Source organism: Hylobates moloch, unplaced genomic scaffold (genome assembly GCF_009828535.3).
Source record: "Hylobates moloch isolate HMO894 unplaced genomic scaffold, HMol_V3 SCAFFOLD_22, whole genome shotgun sequence".
Classification (NCBI taxonomy): domain Eukaryota; kingdom Metazoa; phylum Chordata; class Mammalia; order Primates; family Hylobatidae; genus Hylobates; species Hylobates moloch.
In genome coordinates this window covers 43,726,436-43,745,130 of record NW_026652297.1, presented here as the reverse complement: position 1 = coordinate 43,745,130, position 18,695 = coordinate 43,726,436, and the positions used below count along the sequence as shown (strand labels likewise).

Here is an 18,695-nt window from a genome sequence, read left to right as displayed (position 1 = left end):
TCCCTATTCTCTTCATATGAATAGCACTGCTACTCACATCTTTGAGGATAAAGCTTTTTCCATATTTAGGAATATTTAGGAATCCTCAGCTCCCAAGGCAATTACTAAATTAAAGAATTCACACCCTTTTAAATCTCTTCTTACATCTGGCCAGAGAGATTTCTGGCCAATAATGTAGATTTCATTTGCCAACATTTTTGTTACATGCACCCTTGCTAGAATTAAATATTATAATTTTTTAAATCTTTGCTAATATGATAGGTAAAATAATTAAATCTCTTTCTTAAAACATTTAGTAATTTAGTGAAGACAGAAATTGTTTACTAGTTATATTTCTTCCCTAATTCTCTAATTCCTTCTTAAGAATATTTTTCGGTCAGATAACCTAGATAATAACTCGGCCATGAAGATAAATGCTACCCCCTAATAAATGTTATTTTAAAATACTGCTCAAAAAGAAAATCAGATATTGCAATTAATTCTATAGAGAAGAAACAATATTATTTTATTGAGATCACAATTACAATCTTTTATTTTTATTTTTTAATTTTTTTTGGACCAGGGTATCCTGGCCTCTAGCAATCCTCCTGCCTCAGCCTCCCAAAGTGCTGGGATTACAGGCATGAGCCACCAGGCCTGGCCTATAATCTCTCCTAGTAGTTTTAAGAACTGGGATTCATGAGAAACAAAAACTCAATGAAACTCCAAAATTGTATGCAAAAATTATGGTTATGTACATATCTATTTTTATGGAAAGCCTGTGCTTAGCTTTCATCAAAATCGTAAAACCACATCACAAAGTAGCTTCATGAACCAGAGGTTTAAAAAAAAAAAAAACGTAGCTGAAGTCTACCCACCCATGATGAATTACCATGAGACTAAAAACATACTTTAAACTCAGTAAAACAAAAGAGGAAGTGCCAAGGTCATAGCTTCATCTCTTCCTGATGTGCTTATGTGTGTGCACCTGTTTCTGGTGCTTGGTTCAAAAGAAAAAGTAGGGTTTCTGTCCTTGACGGCAGTTTTTGAGATGAGTAGGACAGACAGTATTAAAATGAATCGTTGCAGCCTGCAGTTTTATTGCAGTCCAGTGAGCTTCTATTGACTATCTAACGTAAGCCCAGCACTATAATAGATACAATGGTTTGAAGCAATGAATTCTAGAGGCCATAAAGGCTTCCATATCTACTTCTGGTTACTGCCACTGCCGCTATCCAAAATTTTTAGGCAACTCCTCCTTCATTCTGTTCTCCACCTCTGCAGCCCTCCTTTCCCAAGAACTGATGCCATCTCTAGACACAGCCCTGCTACATATGATTGTGTAGATTGCACACTACATAGTTCTAGGTGACATCATTCACCCTGTAGTCTAAATTAAGCAGTAAGTATCCAAAGAGCTCTAATGCAACACTCTGCAACTCACTTGAGTCCACTTATTGCTACTCTTGTCCTGACATAGCACCCTAGTTCTAACAACTGGGCTTATGCCAAGCTAAGACCAGTTTGCACCACATTTCTCATTTCGAATAACTAATTTCCCTCTTGATAAACTGCCTAATTCCCTTGACCTTCTATGAATGGGAAATGGGGAAATGGTGACCTCTGCTTGCCTGGTATCTCAAGAATTGAAATGTGATTTTGAACTTTTGCCCAGAACTGAGAACTGTTTACCTGCTGACAAGCTTGCTGAAATCACTGGCCTTTCTACCTGCTTAGATACCTGGTTATTTCCAGATCTTGGATTTTTGGTCACCATGATCCATTTGCCAAGACACCTGATTACCCCAAGTTGGTCTTCTCCAATAGAGTCAGACTTCCCTGGTTGTCTGTGACCACACCCTCTATATCATGGGTTCTGGACCAGGCTGCTCTTATTTTTTTCTTTTCTTTTGGTTTACTTTTGCTTGTTTTTAGAGACAGAGGTCTCACTGTGTTGCCCAGGCTGGTGTCGCACTCCTGGGCTCCAACAATCCTTCCACTTTGGCCTCCCAAAGTGCTGGGATTAGAGGTGTGAGCCACTGCACCCGGCCTGGACCAGGCTGCTCACAAACAACCCAAGTTGGCACCTGGTGCTTCCCAGTTGGTTCCATAATTCATTGGACTTATTATGATCTTGCACAAATAATTTACCTTCAAAGCCTTCATTTTCCTGTGTGTAAACTGGAGCTAATTTCAGAGACGGCTGAGATTTAAGTGATAAACTTATACTACTTATAGTAGTATAAGTATGAGATTTAAGTGATAAACTTATACTACTTATAGTACTTATACTACAAAGTGATAAACTTTAACTTATACTACCTGTAAGTTGTTTAGCACTATGCCTGGGACATCTAGGTGTCCAAAAAACGGCAGCTTTTTATTAACAGAAAAGACTACTACCGTGTGAGAAATCACAGGGTACAAATTATACATAAATATGACATCTGAGTTAAACAGTTAAACGACCAGTATCTAAGTGGTTAGAATCTAACCCAAGTCTTTATCTTCTGTCTAGGGAGTCTTCTCCACCATGATCTGCCCTGATCTTTGGTCTAGCTCTCTTAGACACTCAAGATGAGTGGTTCTTCCTGGTAGATTTACTGAGCATAACCTTGGGGAGCAGGTCAGAAGGACACTTTGGCATGGTGGGTAAAACTGCCAGCATCTTAGCACCAAGCTCTACCAGTAGTCACATTCTTTCACCTTTTGTGTAAAACACAATTTTTATTATTTATTTATTTAATTTTTTGAGACAGAGTCTCGCTCTGTCTCCCAGGCTAGAGTATAGTGGTATGATCTCGGCTCACCACAACCTCCACCTCCTGAGTTCAAGCGATTCTCCTGCCTCAGCCTACCGAGTAGCTGGGATTACAGGTGTGCGCCACCACACCCCGCTAATTTTTGTATTTTTAATAGAGACAGGGTTTCACTATGTTGGCCAGGCTGATCTCGAACTCCTGACCTCAGGTGATCCCCCGCCTTGGCCTCCCAAAGTCCCAGGATTACAGGCGAGAGCCACCATGCCTGGCCTAAAACACAATTTTTACTTAGAACAAATGACTGACATACAAACTGTCAGTCAAACTTATTCCGAGTTAGGTATTCGGTAGATTTTTATCCCCAAAATGAGTAAGTTTTGAGCTTTCAAAGCAGAAACTGGAATTTCAAAAAAACTTCTGGCTACCTCCATTAGCTTAATAGTTTTCTACACTCAAAGACTGTTAATGATATTAGTGGTGATATCTTAATGATGTGATTTTGGATAGTACATAATGAAATGTGTCAACATTTTGAATATCTGCATACCTCAGTGAGACCATTATTTTCCAAATGACCAATGCATACTGTTAAAAACCATGCATGGATAAAAAGTATCTATTCAAAGTGCAAAACTGACCAATGGAATTTAATGTAAGAGTATAAAAATTTCTTGATATGGCTTCAGATTGTACATTGCACCTAAACATTAAGAAATTAACATTTGTCAAGTTTTGGTATAGAAACAAAGAATATCCACAATTATCTAAAAAGGCTATTAAAATATTCCTTTTTTCCAAATACGCATCTGTGTGAGGCAAGATTTTCTCCATATTCTTCAATCAAAACAACCTATGGCCACAGATAGAATGCAGAAGCAGATAGGAGAATCCTGTTGTCTTCTATTATGCCAGCCATTAAAGATAGATGTGCAAAACTGTAAAAGCAACACTATTCTTGCTATTTTTTAGAAATGTTTTTTTCACAAAATCTGTTTTATTAACTTATAATGAGTTTATGATTGCTATTTTTTTTTTTGAGACAGGGTCTTTGAAGGGTCTTGATTTGTCACCCAGGCTGGAGTGCAATGGCGAGATCATAGCTCACTGCACCTTCAAACTCCAGGGCTCAAACTATCCTCCTGCTTCAGCCTCCCAAGTAGCCAGGATGACAGGTGCATCCCATGGTGCCCAGCTTTATAGTTGCTATTTTTAATGAATTGATAAATATTTTAAATGATTTTTAATCTATACTCTTCTCTTTCCACTGTTTTTGAGTTAGGTGCTGTAAACAGATTTGTCCTCCCTCTCGTTTATTTATTCAGTGTGACGCTAGTGTTCTCTTATCCCAGAAATGTGGGAAGCAGAAGGCAATGGAAGATGGGGTGATTAGAATCTTCTGGTAAATGTGCATACACTCATGTAGATTATCTTTGGAACATTTTTTGGTTGGGTTTCATGTTTCCCAAATTGCTGTCTTCAGTCCAAAGCTCTCTCCTGAACTCAACCAGCACAATCACTCACTTAACAAATATTTATTTAGTGTCAGCAACATGCCAGGCAGTGTGTATCCAATGGTCTTCATAGCACATCTCCTTGGATGTCCAGCAGACACTGTAAACTCTGAACCACCCATGCTAACCTTGTGTTTCCTCTCAACAGCTCCTCCTCCCATGCTCCTGTCACAATGACAGGTGCCGTGAGCCACCCTGAGGCTCGAGCCAAACATCCGGGCATACCTGTCCTCTCTCCCTTCATCCGACCGACTCTCAAGTCTTGGAAAATATACCTTTTTAATATCTCTCAAATTTTCCACTTTTCTCCATCTACCCTCATTCAGGCTTCCTTTATCCCTCACTAAATTATTAACAACAGCCTACAAACTGTTCTCTCTCATCCTGTCTTAGCCTTTTCTCCTCTGTCCCCCACACTGCACAGGGCCGGGCAATCCTTGACAGCGTGTCATTAAAAGGGCTGGGGTTGAAAATCATCATCTCCATTTCACAGATAAGGAAAACAGGCTCTGGAAGTTAAATAACTTGCCCAAGTGGTATTTTTTAATGGCAAGGCGGATCATATCACGCCCTTTGTTTAACCTCTAAGGGCATTAATTCTAAGGATAAAATACAAGCTCTTCAATAAGGCATATGAGGGTCCTCTGTGCCTAACTGTCCAGCCTCCTTTTGGCCCTATGCTCCTTTTATTACCAGGCTTTAAAAAAAAATACCTGCTATTTCCTTTGCCTGGGCCACTTTTCCCCCCAACAGACTGAGCTTAGCTGTATCTTTCTTCAGGAACCCCCCCCCGACTCCCTAAGACTGGGTGAGGCGCCCTGCTTATGGTTCACGTTTCAGTCTAATGGCAGTAGCACTTATCACACCATTTTTCTTTATTTTGTATTCCCCTACCTGCTTCAGGGAGGACCTGTAATACATTTCGATTACTGTCACATTCTGCATTTCCTGCTGTGATCACTTGACCTCCTAAATTTTTTTCTCAATTCGCATACATTAGGTCAACTCTTTGTGCTGTCGAGTTCATCACACGCCCACCATCGCAGTGTCATACAGAATCGTTCCACTGTCTGCAAACTCCCCTGCGCTCCATCTCCCCCAACACTCCTCCCCTGCACCATGCCACAGTTTAACTGCCTATGGACTTGACGAGCTCTCTCTCTCTTGGGTTCAGGATCTGTTCTGTTTAACCTGGTGTCCCCAGCCTGCGACAAAATGCCCAGCACTCTGAGGATACTCTACAAATATCTGTTGAATGCAAGAACTACAAACTTGTAGTGCACCTACAAGTTAAACCTTGTCCCTGAGTGGCAGTGGTGCTGCTGAATCAGTAGCTCTGATGCCCATGGCAGCCCTTTCCACATCTCCAGTTCGCTCCCAAGCCCCCACTCTGCTGTCTCTTCCTGGATGGTATGTGCTTGTCCAAATGGATATAGCCCCGAGATGACCAAGTTATTCAAACACCTGCCGGGCTCGGCGGAAGGAGTCGTGACAGGAATTGCTGCCCAAGAAATGGGAAAGAGGACCAGCCCCTTGGGGAAGGGGCTTAACAGGGAGCGACACTCGCAGCCCAGAAGAAAGGGCAGCGGGAGCTTGAAAAGCTTTAGTTGGGAAACCCCACCTTTAAACCAACCTGCTTACTTGTCAGTTTTTATTTCTGTTCTTTTTTTTTTTTTCTTTTTTGAGACAAAGTCTCGCTGTGTCACCCAGGCTGGAGTGCAGTGGTATGATCTCAGCTCACTGCAACCTCTGCCTCCCGGGTTCAAGCAATTCTCCTGCCTCAGCCTCCCAAGCAGCTGGGATTACAGATGCCACCACGTCCAGCTAATTTTTTTGTATTTTTATAAAGACGGGGTTTCACCATGTTGACCAGGCTGGTCTCAAACTCCCGACCTCAAGTGATCCGCCCACCTCGACCTCCCAAAGTGCTGGGATTCCAGGCGTGAGCCGCCACCGCGCCCGGCCAAGTGTCAGTTTTAATACTGAAAGTCCAGCATCACCACGAGGCTGCGAATCAAGGCACTCTCTGTGCACTGCTAGGCAGGCTGGGCTAGGACTTGGCCCTGAAAGTCTAGTCCCTGCTTGGAAATCTGCCCTTCTAGTTCCTATGACTTTAGAAGGAGTTGGGAGAACTCCAGAGCTGTGGGTGGAGGGGAGAAGCTCCTGATAAGTGAACCATCAGAGCCTGTACAATGGCTTCCTCTGTGCAGCTGGGCTCTGCACCTGGTGCCTGCACAGGGCCCTCTGTGCTTTTGTCCTTCCGCACACAGTGATGTCCACACACAGACGAGACTTATAAATACCCTCCAAAGGAGAAGTGAAATCATTGACCAGTTCTCCTTTTCTCTGCTTAGCTGGAGCCCAGCAGCTGAGAGCAACTGGTACACACTCACATTCCTCAGTAGAGCGGCTCAACCTGCTTTCATTATTTTATGGTTGGGAAGCTTTTGGCAAACATCCTGTTTAGGATGAAATGGGACTCAGACTGACTCTCAGAGGCTAAATTTACTGCCTAGAAACTTCAAGCAAATGAAAAGAGAAAGCAAAGGAAAGGACACGGCCTATGAGGGCACCATTCACAGAAACAGAATGCCGGAGTCTCCTGGAAGGGAGCATTTTACCTGTACGTAGAAGGTCCTGGAGCTTGTTATTATTTCAAACAGGTTGTCCCTCATTAAGAGATCACTAGACAGAGAAAGAGAAAGAATGTTATGGCGTGCTGACATACACAAAGAGGACTTGCCATGTCCTAAGACCCCAGTGCCCTCTACCATAAAAAAGGAAGATGGGTGGGGGGTGGTTCCCAGCCATTCTTCCTTCAGCTCCTGCCTTGAAAAACACTCCAGGGGTTTCCTCTAGCTTCATTTCCTAGAGGGTCTCAGGAGGCTTTGCCATCCAGATGGACCCTCCCCAGGCCCCTCTCCCACCAGCAGTTCTAACAAGCTCCTTTCCCTCCAAAACCTCCTGCCTAATATCCAACCCCATCACCACCATCTCCTACAGTTTCCTTCCTTCCTTCCTGCCTCCCTCCTTCCCTCTAAGGTGTATGAGGTGCTTTGTTGGAAGCACCATTTCGGGTGCTTTTTTACAGATTATTTCATCTAATCTTCACAACAGCCCCGGGGGGCACTTAAGACTTCCCCCATTTTACAGATAAGGAAACCCAGACTCAGAGTCACAGCTTAAATGACTCCTCCAAGTTGCTGGAGATTTAGAACCTAGGTCTGACTCCAGAGTCTCTGCTTTATTTATTTATTTTTTTGAGACAGGGTCTCACTCTGTTGCCCAGGCTGGAGTACAGTGGTGCAATCACGGCTCACTGGGACTACAGGCACATGCCACCATTCCTGGCTAATTTTTGTATTTGTCATAGAGACAGGGTGTTTCCATGTTGCTCAGGCTGGTCTTGAACTCTTGAGCTCAAGCAATCTGCCTGCCTCAGCTTCCCAAAGTCCTGGGATTACAGGCATGAGCCACTGAACCCAGTGAGCCTATGCTTTTAATTACTCCACTGTCACTGGCCTCTCCTAAGGAAGCCAACTTTCCACTCCCTAAACCGTCTCCTCCACCCACGCAGCAGCCTCATCAACTTCACTCAGCTCCTGCTCCTTGCCTCACTGTGCAGGGCCCAGGAGACAAGAGCTAAAGAGGAGGAAAGCAAGGGGAGAGGAGATGACTTCAGGGCACTCCTTTAGGGGACACTGCTGGGTGTGGGTTTTGGAAAAGAAATCCTGACTTCTGCAAGGAAGAGGGCAGGGAGTAGATGATGCTCAGTGACAAACCTCAAAGCAGCCCAAGTTATTTCCCAGTGTTAAATGCCTGCCGCGTATGTCCCCAGCCACTGCGGGGAATACATAAGGAGTAAAAGATCTAATTCCTACCCAGTGAAAGAACGTAAGGGCCAGGCGCAGTGGCTTACGCCTGTAATCCCAGCACTTTGGGAGGCCAAGGCGGGCAAATCACTTGAGTTCTAGGCCAGCCTGGACAACATGGTGAACCTTGTCTCTATTAAAAAATACAAAACTGAGTCAGGTGTGGTGGCACACATCTATAGTCCCAGCTACTCGGGAGGCTGAGACAGGAGGATCACCTGAGCCTGGGAGGCAGAGGCTGCAGTGAACTGAGATTGCACCACTGCACTCCAGCCTGGGGGGCAGAGCAAGACTCTATCTCAACAACAAAAAAAAGAACATAAGGAAGCAAAACTGTACCATCAGATGTTAGATTGTATGTTATATGCCAAGAGTTGGAAAGGACTGATCACAGGAGGTGGGGTTGGCTTCATGAATGAGAAAGCCTGCAAGAAAATGGCAGGACCTCGGCCAGTGCCACAGGTACCTGGGCAAAGGAGTGCATGAGACCAGAGATCCATGAGCAAGAACAACAGGATAGGGGCCAGATAGACCTGGGGTGAATTCTGACTACATGTAGGGAAGAAATGTTTGAGAATGTGGTAAAAACTTGGGGAGCCTTTGTGACCCCAAGTATAAAACAGAGATAAATAAGAGGACCCCTTTGATCGGGCTGGTCACTACAAAGACCAGTTAGTTATAAGGTACAGAAGGCATCCGGCATAATGTATGTCACAGAATAGTCACTTGAAGTACATTTCACCAACTATGATTACTTTCTGAGTTTCTGAATAAAAAATGCCTCTTTCTGGCTAAAATGTCTTAACCTTTCAAATTCTATTCATGCATAGCCAGTAAAATCACATAAACAACTACTGAGGAGGTGAAAGAAAAGCAGGTGGGAAATCCCCACTCCTTTCACATCTACTTCTCAGGGTGGGAAGGGTGGGACGGGGTGTGAGGGATAAAAGACTATGCATTTGGGCACCATGGACACTGCTGCAGATGGGTGCACCACAATCTCAGAAATCACCATTGAAGAACTTTTCCATGCAACCAAACACCACCTGTTGCCCCAAAATGATAGAAATGTTTTAAAATGTAAAAATATATTTATTTATTTATTTGAGACAGAGTTTCACTCTTGTTGCCCAGGCTGGAGTGCAGTGGCGCGATCTTGGCTCACTGCAACCTCCGCCTCCCGGGTTCAAGCGATTCTCCTGCCTCAGCCTCTCGAGTAGCAGGGATTACAGGCACCCACCACCACACCCGGCTGATTTTTTGTATTTTTAGCAGAGAAGGAGTTTCGCTATGTTGGCCAGGATGATCTGGAACTCCTGGCCTCAGGTGATCCGCCCGCCTCGGCCTCCCAAAGTGCTGGGATTGGATTACAGGTGTGAGCCACCACGCCCGGCCTAAAAAGATATATATTTTTTCAAAACGGCACCAGGCTACGTGGTGCTTTTCAACTCAATTCAATTCACTTGAACAAATATTCACTGATTATCAAGATGTCCTAAATCCCTGGACTGGGTTCCAAGGGAGGCCAAGCAGTCTAACAGGCATGGAAGCTGCAGAGCCCTAAGGACCTTCCTTCCCTGCTAGTCCCTGACTTCTTTAACTCAGTTTAGTGTGACTCTGACAGAGTTAGAGAGTTAGGGAAAGTTCAAGGCATTCTTAGGATTTAACCGTAAGTTCCTTATGGTTCTCTAAGCTTCCCCCCATGTGCCCAGGGGGTCTCACATCTGCAAGGGCCCTCCAGGGTCAGGTACAATCAAGGATCTCATCATGCCCAATCTTTCCTCTGCCTACTTCTGGAGCCACACTTCTGGAATTTCCATCTACAGCTACTGTCCTGAATTATAAATAGTCACTGGGAACCTCCCCAGTCCTCTGTACTCTGCAACTGCCATTTGCAAGACTCGGGAGAGCGCTTCTGTCTCTGCCTCCTTGGGTCACACAGCATGTTGTTTTCATGCAGGACTGTTTGTGCCTTCATGGGAGAAGAGTCGGCCTGCTGTGAACAGCTTTCCTGATGATATCTGAGGGTTGTGCTTGCACAAGCCATGAGACGGAAGGACACAAACACCCAGTCTCTAAAGACTACAGATTGGTGGCCAGAAAAAGGGTTTTTGGATGCCCCAATACCCTTAGGGTCTCTAAAGTTTAGTTCTATAGGCATCTGTATTTGGTGTTGGACCTAGGAGATCCCCTGTCAGGTCCCAAACTCATCCTATGCAAAGTGGCACTTGGAAGGTAACTATTTCCTAGTGGACACAGGAATCCCTTTAAAATACCTGTTCTTCCTTCCCAGTGGGAGTAACAGAGATGCTATGAATCACCTTGTGTTAATGGGACATCAGGGTCAAAAGGAGGAGAAAAGGAATAAGAAGGTCAGGGAAGAGGCACTAGTACAGTGATCTGACCAGAAGCACTGAGGTGAGTGACCTAGAGGCATGGTCTCTCCTCTGAGCCTGTGTTCTGCTAGGGATTGAGCATCTAATCCTAATACCTGAGCAGCTTCGGAGCCCCACTCTTTGTTTCCATATCCTTTCTTTTTGCCCACCAGAAACTATTATGTAGGCCTATCTGCTTAGGAGCCAGAGTAAGGTATGGGAAGAGGGCAAGTGTGCCCAGGGGGGTCTCCTCCCTGTGTTAGCTTGGATGCAGTGAGTCAGCCACAAGGTATTAGGCTCCCATGCCTGGCTCCTGGAAGATGACTCTTGCATGGAGTCTCTGAAGGGTAGTAAAGGGAGATTTAAGAGGACAAATGGAGGTTTGGATCAGAAGAGAAAAAGCAGACACAATTACCCAGACTTGACCAGACATTCATGGGTCTTGAGAACATCCTTAAGAAATATAGTGCGCAGTGGTTCTCGGTCCTGGTGGAAAGAACAGAAAGACAGGTAAGTGAGGCTGTCTGTGTCATATCACAACCCAGACCAGCTGACTAATACCCCTTTCTCAGAGATGGTTGGCTAAAATCAGGTTGACAAATAACCGGGTCTCAAAATAATCAGCAAGAGAAAAAAAAATCTGGCTGGGCAGAGTGACTCATGCGTGTAATACCAGGACTTTGGAAGGCCAAGGCTGGAGGACTGCTTGAGGCCAGGAGTTCAAGACCAGCCTGGGCAACATAGTGAAATCCTGTCTCTACAAAAAATCCACCACTGTGCTCCAGCCTGGGTGACAGGTGACAGAGAAAGACCCTGTCTCCAAAAACAAGAAAAAAGACAAAAAAATCTAAGAAGAAGATACTGTGTAGCTGTGACTCTGACCACACAGCAGCTCACTGCAGAGAGGACACTTTACTGTCACTGTAAAGATGTGTGCACAGAATGGATGGAGATAAGACAGAGGCAGCTTTGAAGTCTTTGTGTGCTCACATCTCCACTCATGCACGCTCTCCTGTGGGTGTGCATCTGTGCACCTCTTAGTTTCCATGACCTCTCAGAAGGGCAGCAAAGCTACTACAAACCTGCTCACACTTGAAGTAGCAGATGGTAAAGTCATCAAGTGCAAAGAAGCGACGTTTCCAGCTCTTCCGCTGTAATAAAAAAATAAAAGGCAGAACATTAGCTAGAGGTGATCAGCATTGTGGAGGGTGTACTCATGCTAAGCTCCCAGGGACCCAGCCCCATGGAAGTCCGGCTCCCACATTTAGCAGGGGCAAGGGCTTCTTCATATCAGGGGCAACACCCCTGACAGGTGGGGGCCAATGGTCAGTCCCAAAATCTCACCCTCGAAGGTGGAGGCTCCATGGAGGACTGAGGCACCTCCTGTCAATCCCCTCTCACCTCTGCTATGTCGACAGCCACTGGCTCTGAGGAGTCACCAGAACCCCAATTCAGCCCCTGTGCTGACACTCACCACATTCCCTTGCTTCACGCAGTAACCACTCTTAATGAGGGGAGGCCCGGTGGAAGCACGGCAGCCTGACGTGGGGATGTAACTCTGAGACCTTCGAAGGATGGTGTGGGACCCAGGCTCACTCCCTTCCTGCCCATCCCCACCGTTCTGCAAGGAAACAGTGTCAGGATCAGCGCCTCCCTCCCTCTATGCAGCCACAGCCCCATCTACCTCCCTCTGCCTGAATCTCTGGCCTCTTTGCCCTAAGTCAAAAAGAAATAAATGGTGGGCACAGTGGCTCACGCCTGTAATCCCAACACTTTGGGAGGCCAAGGCAGGAGGATCGCTTGAGCCCAGGAATTCTAGACCAGACTGGGCAACACGGTGAGACCCAGTCTTTACAAAAAAATTAAAAATTGTTTAAAAATTTTTGTTTAATTTTGATTTTAAAATTTAAAAATTAAAAAAAAGAATTACCCAGGCGTGTAGTCCCAGCTACTCAGGAAGCAGAGGTGGGAGGATGGCTTGGGCCCAGGAGTCTGACGCTGAAGTGAGCCACGATTGCACCACTGCACTTCAGTCTGGGCAACAGAGTGAGACCCTGTCTCTAAAAAAATTAAATAACAACATGGCAAAACACCATCTCCAACAAAAAATACAAAAAAATTAGCCAGGTGTGGTGGCACATGCCTGTGGTCCCAGATGAGGTGGGAGGATCACTTGAGGCTGGGAAGGCCGACGTAGGAGGAGTGCATGAGCCTAGGAGGCGGAGGCTGCAGTGAGCTGTTATTATGTGTATCTGCACTTCAGCCTGGGTGACAGAGGGACACCCCAGCTCAAAAAAAAAAAAAGTAAATAAATATAAATAATTAAAACAGGAAAATAAACCTTTCCTTTGCTCTGTCATGCACTCTACGAGGTACTTTCACAGAACCAGCATCAGGGAGGTTGGGCCGACCCAGCAGAAAGGGAAGGATAGAGAATGTGAACCAAGAGGGACACCAGGCTGGTTTCCAGCCTTGTTTGCCTTCCTCTGTCCCATTTCCTATGGGTTTAACAAACCCTCATCTTCTGTGTCTCCTGTGTCCAGCACAGAACTGCACAGGCCACACGGCTTCAAGATGCAGTGGCCTCCACTTCTGCACTGCCATCACTAACACCCATGAATGGGGATGTAACTTGCCCTGTACTTTCCTGATGGCTCCACTGGCACCAGCTGCCCCCCATCCCCACCATCCTTTTCCCTAGTACAGTGCTCCGAGCACATCGTGGGCACACCATGGACACATCTACACCCCCACTCCCCCCGCAGCCTCAGTCAGGCCCCTCACCTGGCTGATGGGTGTGTGGACCACCACCCCTCCAATGATCTCCGTCTTGTAGGCCACCTGTGGCTTCTTCTCCAGGGCTGGAGGAGCTGCTAAGCTCTTGAGAACTTCAGTGGTCATGGGTAGGCCCCCACCTTTGGGTACCTGGGGAGAGCGGCAGCAACAGTCAATGGGGAACAGAACGTTTAGGAAACATGGGGAGCCCAAAACAGAATGGGGGTGCCATGAGAAAAGCTAACGTGCCAAATTACAGTCAGACTTGCGTGTCCTCCCCAGGCCTTCCACAGTCCAAATCTGAATATGAGCATCTCAGCCAGCAACACCCTCCCCCTACACAGATACAAACTGACTCCAGGTATTTCTTGAGCACCTACTTATGAGCCAGCCCTTCCCTGGCTAGAAACCAAAGATAAAGTGTCAAGCGAAACACACATGGGTCCCCACCTTCACGGCACTTACATGCTAGTAGGGCGAATGACAAAAAAATATGTAAAACAAACAGAGTAATTACAAATGGTGGTGAGTGGCACAAAGAAGATCAAGGGAGCCGAGGCAGCGCACAGCAGGGGACCTGCTGGAAACGGAGTGGGCAGGGAGGTCTCCAGAGGAGAAGGCAGGGAGACACTCAAACGGCAACCTGGAGGGTAAGCAGGAGACGGGGGCCAGGTCGGGGGCCTCACACCTGTAACGCCAGCACTTTGGGAGGCCAAGGCAGGAGGGTCACTTGAGCCCAGGAGTTCAAGACCAGCCGGGGGAACATAGTGAGATCCCGTCTCTACTAAAAATGAAAAAAAAAATTAGCCAGGTGTGGTAGCACACAGCTGCACAACAGGCCAAGGTAGGAGAATCTCTTGAGCCCAGGAGTTGGAGGCTGAAGTGAGCTATAATCACACCACTGTACTCCAGGCTAGGCGACAGAGACCCTGTCTTGAAAAAATAAAAAATAAAAAATAAAAAACTAAATAAAAGGAACCAGGAACATGAAGCTGGGAGAAGCCATTCTGGGCAGATGGAACAGGTAAAAATGCATGCCTTTGTAGAGACAGAACAAGGGGTCCATGAAGTCTGGAGCCAGAAGACGTGTGGTATAACCCTTCATCTCTCACGAACCACCTGAGCAACCTTTGGCAACCATCAAACCTCTCTAGGCCTAAACTGTCTCGTGCATAAAATGAAAAGAGGAATAATATTTATCATAACCATTGTTGTGGTTATCAAATGATAGAGTATATTAAATGCTTTAGAAACACAACTAAAAAGAAAAACATATTACAAAATATTTTAATTATGGCTTCCCAGGTGGTACTAATAATTATACACAGAGCCCTTTTGGAAGAATGAGCTATCTTTGCTCTTCCTTGACAGAGATATGGTACCACAGCTGATCAAATCATCATAAAATTTTTATTGTTAGTTGGAAATCACAGGCCAGAGGTTGCAAATTGGTGGCCCACCCACTGACTTTGCCCAAACAATGTTTTGCTAGTCACATGCAGTGTTTTTTAAAATCTGCGTCTAAGTTTTGGGATATTTCACAGAAAAATCCAGATTTTCAGCTATGCAGCAGTTCCCTTTTAGATAGAAAATACATTCTGTGTTTGCGCAGTCCCTACCATTCTCCCCAGCAGAACGGGAGAGGCCAAGGGTCAAATGTCACTTATCCTCATTCCTGTTGCCATGTTTCTTCCTCCTTACCCACTTCACTCATTTATACTAGAGTCTGCAAATGCTGAGGAAATCTTTCATTTTGTTAGAAAGAAAAACAAAAAGAGGTCCAGAACAGTTGAGTCATTTACCCAAAGCCAGGATTAACAGCTGAATGTCGGCCAGGTGCAGTGGCTCATGCCTATAATCCCAGCACTTTGGGAGGCCGAGGCGGGTAGATCACCTGAGGTCGGGAGTTCGAGACTAGCCTGACCAACATAGTGAAATTCCGTCTCTACTAAAAATACAAAAATTAGCTGGGCGTAGTGATGGGCGCCTGTAACCCCAGCTACTCAGGAGGCTGAGGCAGGAGAATCGTTTCAACCCAGGAGGCAGAGGTTGCAGTGAGCCAAGATCACACCATTGCACTCCAGCCTGGGCTACAGAGTGAGACTCCATTTCAAAACAAAAACAAAAACAAAAAAACAGCTGAATGTCTACTAAACTCTGACTTCCCACCAGTGCCCCAGCATCACAATGCCCCACCTTCAGGAGAATGCAACACCCTACGTCTATCTGCTGGGATGTCACCGGGACTTCGAGAGAAAAACTAAGGTCCTCTCCCACTTCTACAGCTTTCAGTCAGAAAGACCTAAAGATCCAGACCCTTTCAAGAGCTCAAAGCTATATGAGAGCCCTGTCATTTGGTGTCTGTTCAAAACAATCAGAGAACCCTGATTATGCTGGGCCCTCACAAAGATGATGAGACCTTCTCTTCCTGGACTGCACACTCAGTTTACATAGACAAGGATGTCCTCTGCCCCCTCCCTACCTCTCCAAATCAGGCCAGAAATTCCGCCTTCTATTTTCCTTCTGGCTGAGAGATACCAGCAGTTACAGTTTCTTTGGGCCTCCATTCAGTGCCAGGCAAGGCACTGATAAGCTCTTTGCTGCATTATCACTAATCTTATCAACCAGGCATGATTTTCTCCACTTTATAGAGGAGGTCAACTCAAGCTCATTAAAATTAAGTGATTTGGCTCTAGGACTGCCTGACTCCTTGTTGCTACGTGTCACGACCTACCTAAGCTACTCTTTCTCACTTTCGGTGAGTTCTGTTATTATGTAACCACATTTTTAGGGATGTTGATTTTTAGTTGATATTTAGTGATTAAAATCACTATGGAACTGCAGAAATTTCCCCTAAATGACCCAGATGAATTCCTGAAACCCAGCAAAGAAGGAGGGAAGTAACTTATTTTTTTTCTTTTTGAGATGGAGTCTTGCTCTGTCACCCAGGCTGGAGTGCAGTGGCATGATCTCGGTTCACTGCAACCTCTGCCTCCTGGGTTCAAGTGATTCTCCTGCCTCAGCCTCCCAAGTAGCTGGGATTACAGGTGCATGCCAACATGCCCGGCTAGTTTTTATATTTTTAGTAGAGACGGGGTTTCACCACGTTAGCCAGGCTGGTCTCGAACTCCTGACCTCGTGATCTGCATGCCTCAGCCTCCCAAAGTGCTGGGATTACAGGCGTGAGCCACCGCACCTGGCCAGAAAGTAACTTTTTAGAGTTCCCAGTGGCCAGAAAAGGAGGCATAGAAGCTTGGCTGCTGTGTTTCCTCTCAAAATCTCGAAGAACAGTTTGTCAGTGTTTATGCTCCGGTGTCATGTACTGCTTCAGATCAACATGCAGAGCCTTTCCAAAGCTGCTTACTACCTGAGACTTGTTTAAGAGATGGGGTTTCATTCTGTTGCCTAGGCTGAAGTACAGTGGTGTGATCATAACTCCCTGCAGCCTCAAACTTTTGGCCTTAAGTGATCCTCCTGCCTCAGCCTACTGAGTAGCTGGGAAGACAGGTGTAAGCCACCAGGCCTCGCTAATTTTTTTATTTTTTATTTTTTTGGGGGTGGAGTTTCACTCTTGTCGCCCAGGCTGAAATGCAATGGCACGATCTCGGCTCACTGCAACCTCTGCCTCCCAGGTTCAAGTGATTCTCCTGCCTCAGCCTCCTGAGTAGCTGTGACTACAGGCGTGTGCCACCACGCCTGGCTAATTTTGCATTTTTAGTAGAGACGGGGTTTCACCATGTTGGCCAGGCTGGTCTCGAATTCCTGACCTCAGGTGATCCACCCACCTCAGCCTCCTGAAGTGCTGGAATTACAAGTGTGAGCCACTGCACCCAGCCATCCATCCTCTCTCGTTTCATCACTCTGTCTTTTCACGGGTTTACCAAGGTTTATCAGAATAAGAAGCCAATCAGCAAAACTGCTTATAGGAGACTCAATTACACTCAGGTTGGGTCTAGCAACACGAATACTATATACGTGTACAAATTTCTTCTATACAGTTATTCACAGGAACCCTGAGAAATCTGGGAGGATAATTTGCCGCCACACGTAATAATCACTATTGGAAGCCCCTCAAACGTAAGCATTTCTGACTGTATGATACAGAAACAAACTTTTCAGCATACAAGCCATGATCTATATAAGCCAGGAGTCTGCCTGTCTTATTGATTAAAAGTCTAGTTTTTTCCAAAACATATAGTTTTCCCTCTCCATCCTTCCTACCCTTCTTCCTTTCTTTTTCTATATTTCTAAGGAAAAAGAAAGGAATTCTTCATTAGCCAACTCAAGGAAAAAGAGCACACTCATAGGACAGTCCATGAACTAGCTCTGTGAGGTGCTTTTAAATAGAAGGCTTTTCCAGGACAGGGAGGCGGATGGCTTGGACTGACCCTGCAGGCAGCTTCTGAAAGTAAGAAGAGTATCCCCCAAGCTGGGAAAAAGTTCTAACCTCCCTCCCCATATGCTTTTCCCCTTACTTGACTTTTCACAGTCAGCAATCCATTTTCCAGTCCTACCACATTCTGAATCAGCATCCCAGAATCACCCGAAACATGACGGATCGGGAGCCCTCCCAGGAAGCACAAAGGGGACGCTCCATGAACTTCCCCTTGAACTTGATTCAAACTCAGACTCTCAGTTCAACTTGTGTTTGGTCAGCCAAGGAACAAGAAGAGGTGGGAGAGAGCTGGGTACAGACTGGGCTCCTGGGAAAGTCCCCGCTGCCATCTCAGTTTTCCCCAACCCCAACAAGGCCATAGCCTGGGAAGAGGCACTTTTACTACCCCCAGAAAACAGAAGAACCCAAACTTACGGTGATCTTGCTGGCTTGGTTCAGGGCTTCAACCCAGTCCTTCATATCTTTCTGGTCATTGGCTTGAAGGAAATATCTCTGAGACAGGGCATTGATAACTACCAAAGTCACGGAAAAGAAGGGAAGACATTCCCAGGTCAGAATACAAGCAACACAACAAGTCTCCACAAAGCTAAGGTGTTTGAGGGAGTGAGATGAGTGAACTCCACAAAGCAGAACAAGAAATCTCCCATGATGCTAAGTCATTTGCCTGGATATTTAGGAAGCCCCAGGCCATACCTGCTCACTCCCTTTCCCACCTTTAAAAACATCCCATTGGCCACAGGAACAACACCTGACCATGTCAACAGCAGCCTCAGTGTGCTGTTCTGCAGTGATGAGGCTGCTGGTATGCCGTCAACAAGACACAACTGTGAACCGCATTCTGGCGGTGCTAATACATTTACTGTTATCATGGTATATACAGAATTTTGGACCCATGCTTGGTCTCCTCTGGCACAACTGGTCTGGACTGCGAGAGTTGTCTGTGGTTGGGAAATAGAAAAAGCTTTCCTGAGATCAAATCTGTGACCTTGGCCTCTCTCTCAACCTGTTCTTTCCTCTGAGCATTC

General features: G+C 45.8%; 1 protein-coding gene across 6 annotated transcripts in view; it reads right to left on the bottom strand.

Moving 5' to 3' along the window:
- The window catches only part of PLEKHA2 (pleckstrin homology domain containing A2), a 66,955-nt gene that overhangs the window by 5,526 nt on the left and 42,734 nt on the right, over nucleotides 1–18,695 (bottom strand). For 5 of the 6 annotated variants that reach the window (XM_032144294.2, XM_032144292.2, XM_032144295.2 and 2 more), the window contains 6 exons: nucleotides 18,085–18,182; nucleotides 13,284–13,424; nucleotides 11,974–12,120; nucleotides 11,582–11,650; nucleotides 10,915–10,985; nucleotides 6,874–6,937 (listed from right to left, as the gene is read on the bottom strand). In XM_032144294.2, the coding sequence (XP_032000185.1) occupies nucleotides 6,874–6,937; nucleotides 10,915–10,985; nucleotides 11,582–11,650; nucleotides 11,974–12,120; nucleotides 13,284–13,424; nucleotides 18,085–18,182 (590 nt within the window). The remainder of the gene's footprint in view (nucleotides 1–6,873; nucleotides 6,938–10,914; nucleotides 10,986–11,581; nucleotides 11,651–11,973; nucleotides 12,121–13,283; nucleotides 13,425–18,084; nucleotides 18,183–18,695) is intronic. The other variant, XM_058433602.1, reaches the window with a different exon arrangement.